The sequence below is a fragment of the Gopherus flavomarginatus genome, chromosome 7 (assembly GCF_025201925.1).
Source record: "Gopherus flavomarginatus isolate rGopFla2 chromosome 7, rGopFla2.mat.asm, whole genome shotgun sequence".
Classification (NCBI taxonomy): domain Eukaryota; kingdom Metazoa; phylum Chordata; order Testudines; family Testudinidae; genus Gopherus; species Gopherus flavomarginatus.
The window spans coordinates 8,028,561-8,035,367 of record NC_066623.1 but is presented as its reverse complement, the minus strand read 5'-3'; the positions used below and the strand labels follow the sequence as shown (position 1 = coordinate 8,035,367).

General features: G+C 43.7%; 1 protein-coding gene across 1 annotated transcript; it reads right to left on the bottom strand.

Annotated features, from left to right (window-relative positions):
- Window positions 1-1,474: 1,474 nt before the first annotated feature.
- Window positions 1,475-1,960, bottom strand: CBY3 (chibby family member 3). Its single transcript, XM_050961927.1, has one exon. The coding sequence runs from the start codon at window positions 1,958-1,960 to the stop codon at window positions 1,475-1,477; it is 486 nt and encodes a 161-aa protein (XP_050817884.1).
- Window positions 1,961-6,807: the final 4,847 nt, after the last annotated feature.

Here is a 6,807-nt window from a genome sequence, read left to right as displayed (position 1 = left end):
GAGAGGAAGGGTAGAAGCGGCTCACGGTGTATTGTATTAAGATATAGCCCGCGCCATGGGGAAATATTTTTTATATTTATATTATGATGGCAGCCACCGGCTACAACCGGAATCGGGTCCCTGATTTGCCAGGCATTGGTTATACAGAAAGGTAGATGTGGTCTCTATCCTGCAGAGATTGCATGAGATGTAAATCAGTGGCTTATTTGGCCCCTGAGTCTCTGATGCTAAAGCAGAACGTTACAAATATTTTATTCTTAGAATCCAGTGAGGCAGCTGGGCTAAAATTGGCGACCGACAGCTTGTCATTTAGGGGTAGTGGGTGAGACTACATTCATGAGAGAGAGAGCATCATGGAGCCCTGTTTTGAAGGGGGGGTCCCTGTTCTCTGCTGCATTGTAGGGGGATTTAGGGGTGGGGCTCGCTTATCTGCCATTACACAGACTCACTGGCCGTTCTTCTCCTCGTGCAACAGACAGACAAAGCAACACAAAGGCAAATGGATCCCTGAATCTGGAGATAGCCACAGGGTGGTCTGAGGGGGGAGCTCTCCCTCTTACTGCCAGGCTGCACAAACTGCACCGAAGACAGTAATTCGGCCTTGTTTTTATATATATATTACAGTGGACCTGCTACAGTCTCATGAAAATACCTCTGAGCTCAGAAGACTACAAGGGTTTTTTTTAATTCTGAAATAATTCTGCTTGGGTCTTAATAACTCCCAGCAGATCCTGAGGGAGAAGGGATGATACCACTGACCCAGATCATACGCAGGTGATTCAGCCTGAAGAGTATCATAAAGGCTGAGCTCCCACTCCTAGGGAATCCTCATCGCCTTAGTACCTCACCATCTTGAAAAGACTGTATTCATCCTCACAGCCCCACTGAGAGGAAGGGAGGTATCACCCCCATTTACATTTGGAAAACTGAGAGACTAGGCAACTTGACCAAGGTCATCATGCACAGGAAGCCCCTGGCAGAGTAGAAAATTGAACATAGGTCTCTTGAGTCTTAAGCACCCTAACCACTGGATCGTCCTTCCTCTCTATCTGCCATGAGTTTTGCAACTGTAGTATTGAGGTAATGATATTTCCTTTAATGTTCTTTGAGCTCTATAGATGAACAGCACCGTAAAAGTGCTAAGTTTTATTATTTTATTCTACTGTTAGTTAAAAGTGATTTTAAGTTCAAGAATATTCTTAAATACCAACTTCTGCATTTGAATAATGGGTAAAACTGCTTTTCTGTTGTTTATATGACACAATCCATGAACAGTCAGGTTTGGTTTTGAAGTGTAATGAACTGTACTGACTGATTTCTTGCTGTCTAATTGGCAGTCATACAATAAATTCTAATTTACTTAATACATACAATTAAAGCAAAAATCACTCTACAAGTTAATTTGATTCAGGAATTTTTTAGACTTCTAGAACCAAGCAGTGTAAACTCCCTGGTCTTGCATCCAAGATTCCTGCTAGGACTTAAGCATCAACACCTTATTTGGCTTCTTGATCTTGGTGTGCCATGTGGGGATGTCCATCTTTTTCTCCTCCATGTGCAGTCTGGCTGTGGTTTCTGTCAGCATGTCCATCAGCAGCTCGAGCTGCAGCTTCAGGTAATTGTTCTCCTCCAGGAGAGCCTTGTTCTCCTTCTTCATTACCTTACAGGACTGCTCCCGGTCATGGGAGGAGAATAACTGTAGCAGTGGTGGCCGATGAGAGAGGCCACTCTCACCTTGCCATTTGCCATCCTGGAAGACAAACTTGGCATCACTCAGCTGAGCCCGCGGAGGACCGTAATCCAAACCCAGTTCAGCCTGCCGGGTTCTGTAGTCCAGGAGGTAGAAAGTGGAAATGGAGTTGATTCGGCGAAGGGGAGGCCTCTTAGGTAGAAATCTGCGTGAGAAATGGTCTGCCCAATAGTCACGCAGCTCCTGTATTATGTTAGCGATGGTATTCATGGTGAGGCAGGATGAAAGCAGGGGATCAGTCAAGAAACCTATAGCAGAAAATTGTGAAATACAAATCCAACCTGCAGCATGAGTTACAAAACTGAGAGGCCAGACAGGACAGCACTGAATTAGAACCAGTAGCTAAAACTTAGGCTCTAGAGACTGCCATCTGGCCAAAGTAATTGTGTCTAGGGTAATCATAAAATTATATCTGCTAGCTTTTTATTTCTCTCTTTACTGAACATGAAAATCATACAGAAACCATGGAGCTTTGGTGCACAGGTTGAGTAGGCATCCAAGCATATAGTTTTCATTTCCATGGATTCATAGATTCCAAGGCCAAAAAGAACCATTTTGATCATCTCATCTGATCTCCCATATAACACAGGTCATAGAACTTTCTCAAACTAATTCCTAAAGCACATATTTTAGAAAACATCCAATCTTGATTTTAAAATTGTGAATGATGGGGAATCCACCACCTCCCTTGGTAGATTGTTCCAGTGGTTAATTATTCTCACCATTAAAAATGTATACCTTATTTCCAGTCTGAATTTGTCTAGCGTCAACTTTCAACCATTGAATCGTGTTATACCTTTGTCTGCTAGACTGCAGAGCATGGGTGGCGGGTATAATAGGCCAGGGGAAGCTCTGCCTCCCCTGGTGCTGCCACTGCCGCTGGGCCACCTGGTTGCGGGGTTTGGCGGTGAAGTTTTTGTTTTATTATGCCCCGTGCAGGTTCTGGGGTGGCTGATGAGGCACATACCTCCTCAGCTGCCCCAGAACCTGCATGAGGCATATCAAAAGCACCTTAACAGACACTTTTCTCCTGTGGGGGCTGGGTCCGGGGAGGGGAGGCATGGCAAGGCTTTGGCCAGCCGAGGGTGAGAGGGGGCGCTCTGGGCTGCAGCCAGCCCAGGGCTCCTCCAGCCAGGGAGATGGGAGGATACTCCAGGCTGCGGTCAGCTCGGGGATCCTGCAACTGGGAGTGAGGGGGCTTGTGGCTCCTGCTGGGGGGGCAGGGCAGGGCGCGGAAGGGGCAGAGCTGGAGGCTAACCTCCCCAAAGGGGGACTCCACCCATCTCCCATGCTGCAGAGCCCATTATTAAATAGTTGTTCCCCATGTAGGCATTTACAGACTGTAATCAAGTTGCCCCTTAACCTTCTTTTTGTTAAGCTGAATAGATTGAGCTCGAGTCTGTCACTGTATGGCATGTTTTCTAATCTTCTAATTGTTCTCGTGGCTCTTCTTTGAACCCTCCCCAATTTATCAATTTGAATTTTGGGCATCAGAACTAGACCCAATATTCCAACAGCTTTCATCAGTGCAAAATGTAATGTAAAATAACCTCTCTGCTCCTACTCAAAATTCCCCAGTTTATGTGTTCCAGGATTGCGTTAGCCCTTTTGGCCTAAAGGGCGTTTATGTTCAGCTGATTATCTACCACAATCCACAAATCTTTTTCAGAGTAACTGTAAGTATGACCTCACCTACATTCTGTAAGTACGACCTCACTCTTTGTTCCTAAATGTATACATTTGCATTTAGCCATATTAAAACACACATTGTTTATCTGGTAAAGTTTGCAGGTGATACAAAAATTGGGGGAGTAGCAAATAATGAAGAGGACAGGTCCTTGATACAGAAATAAGCATATATTGTTTATTTACAACCTGTCGTCTTCGTTATTTGCTACTCCTCCAATTTTTGTATCATCTGCAAACTTTATCAGTGATGATTCTATGTTTACTTTGAGGTCTTTGAGAAAAATGTTAAATAGTATAAGGCCAAGAACTGATTCCTGTGGGACCCCACTGGGAACATACCCACTCAATAACGATTCCACATTTACAGTTACGTATTGAGACCTATCAGTTAGCTGGTTTTTAATCCCCTTAATGTGTGCCATGTTAATTTTATATCATTTTAGTTTTTTAAACAAAATCTCATGCAGTACCAATTCAGATGTTTTACAGAAGTCTATTTACGTCTACACTATTACCTTTATCAACCTGCTGTGCTCTCAAAAACCTGGTTTAACTCAAAGCACTTTACGTCTGCAAGCGTAGCCATGCCCTTAACCAGTATGGCCTTTTTCCTCGATTGTGGCTTTTTGGGCAACAAGTAAGATGCTCTTAAATGATTCCCAATTATCATTCAAATTTTTCTGATTAACTACTTCTTTCCAGCTCATTTGTCTCATAATTGTTTTCAGCTTTGTGAAATTGACCCTATTAAAGCTCTAAGTGTATATATTAGTGGTCTGGACTTTATTCTGCTTGCAGACTATAACTGTGATCAAGTCATCATCACTTGTACCTAAGCTACCATTCATTTTTATTGTTATGATCAATTCCTCTTGTTTTTTAAGATAAGGTCTAATATAGAATTCCCCCATTTTGGCTGCAACACTTTTTGAGTTAGTAAATTGTCCTCCATAATATTTAAAACTTTCAAGAATGTTTTAGTACTGGAAGCATTAGTTGTCCATATAGTAAGAATTACACAGACTGCACCTTGAAGTTAGAAATCACATGCTCAGATAATCCCCTCACACGGGCCTCTAACATCTGTGGCTCTGCCCCCATCAATGCGGAAGCAAGGGTCAGTATAAGTGGCATTGCCCCCCTCTCCTCTGGAGCTAACAGAGGATGCTCTGCAGGTCTTCACTGAGGAAGGGAAAGAGGCATGTGTGATTGGGAGACAACAACATTAATCATCCATCCTCTATCTTTGTGGTGATTGCCTGGGAAAGATAATACAGCATGAGGCTGTACTAGCTTTTTTATGAAGTTTCTCTATTTCCCAGAGTCACAGAGGCAACCGCTGTGAGGTGGAGATCCCTGGGACCATGGCTGCAGTGAAGCCATGCTGCCAGCAAACTGGGGACCAAAGAGGCAGTGCTGAGTAAGCGGGGCATCTAGGCAAATACCCCTGGCCTGCTCCAGACACTTGGAGATCCACCATGTTGAGGGGAAGGCCCCCTGGTGGAGGGATGAGGAGGCTGTGCCTTGCTGCAGATGGAAAAATCGCCTCAGAATCTTTGCAGCTATTTCCTCTCTCTAGGGTTTCCCATGGAAGAGATATCTGGCCCAGGACATGGTTATTAATAGCCTTCACAGGTTTACCCCTCTCTTATTTGAAGGTCAAACAAAGTCAGTATAAAACAAGAAGTGAAAAAAATCTCGCTGTCAGCCTAGGATTGTCTTGCATGAACCAGCAGCTCTAGCAAATCAAGACCATTCTACAAGTAATAAAGTATTGTTGTGTGTAAATCCACCACCTGATCCTCTTCTAACTCCCTCCTAAAATTTACCTGCCGCCTCCATGATGCCTTCGCATCGCTGCCCCGTGGCATTGACTGGGAAAAGGGCAAGCCCAGACTGCTATTTTTCGACTAAACCCTGTTAATTTTATTAACTTATCTTCCCAGCCCATCCCCACTCTGTCTGTTTTGTCCATCTGTCCCACCCTGTCTGACACCTAGACTGTAAGCATTCTGGGGGAGTGACTCTCTCTGTACAGTGCCTGGCACAATGGAGCTCTGAGCCTAGACTGGGAATCCTCAGCACTACTGCAATACAAATAATACATAATGTGTCAGAAACCACCCTTTTGGGGAGGAGGAGAACTGATCAGTGTTCACAAATCTGCTGCTTAAAAGATGATGGGATTCATTATCTGTTGTACCACTTCCCTTTATGTCTTTCTTACATAGCTTGTACCAACTAACATTCACACCTTAGTTATGAGAATCATCCCGCCATGTTTCAGCTGTGTGCACTAGGTGATTCTCCCCACTGCTGGGAATCGCTTCTAGATTGTGTTGCTTCCCTCTGCTCCCTGCATTTATGTATGGACACTTAATGCACAGTTAAACCTCATTAACTCTCAATTACGGCTGGTCTGTACTAGAAAATTAGGTTAACCCACCTACATTGTTCAGGGGTGTAAAAAATCCAAAAGCCGACCCAAGGCCCCGTGTAGAGAGCATTTGGTCGACAACCTACCTATCATCTCTCAAGGAGGTGGATTACTTACCCTGACAGGAGAACCCCCACCATTGGTGTAGGGAGTGTCTACACTGAAGTGCTACAGCCGCACAGCTGTATTATTGTAGCATTTTAAATGTAGAGAGGCCCTTAGTTGATCTGCAAACCAGATTAATTCTCACCAAAACCCTGACAGTCTGACATTGCTCCATCTGTCATGAGAGGATTAAAGCAGGGAGATACAGGAGATCTCTACTCCCCTTTTGCTTTGGGATTTTTTTTTTTTTAAGTGTCATGGGCTTGCCCCAATGTCAGTGAGAGTCTTTTCATTGAGGTCAATGGGCTTTGGAGCAAGCCTAAGGTACATTGTCATGATTAATAAAAGCAGAACCATATTCATAAAAATGTTTATTGTGTGCTAGTCTTTTCTTCTTTTTGCTAATTCACAAAATTAGATAATCCACAATGAGCCTCCTACTCATTTTGTGCAAATGATGAAGGTTCAAGCATCCATTGCACCTTTATAGTCTTATTCTTCCCCTTTTCTTACAGAGTATGTGTTCTTTCTTGTTAATTACATTAAAGTAGTTGTCTGCTTACTGAAACTGGATGAGAACTCCCCTGCCCCAATAGTCCTAAACTGAAATTCACTAATAAGCCTGGCTATTTTTGAGGCTGTTTTGGGGGGGGGGTGATGTTCAAGTGTTGACCAGCTTATCCAGTCATCTCTCATCTCAGAAACCATTTCTATGCTTTTTGAATCCACAACCTTCCTCTTTACACCATCATCTTATCTCCAGAGTTGTCTCCAGCATCAGTTTTCACTTGGGACCTGAAGCATCTGAGAAGATCACCTCTATCCA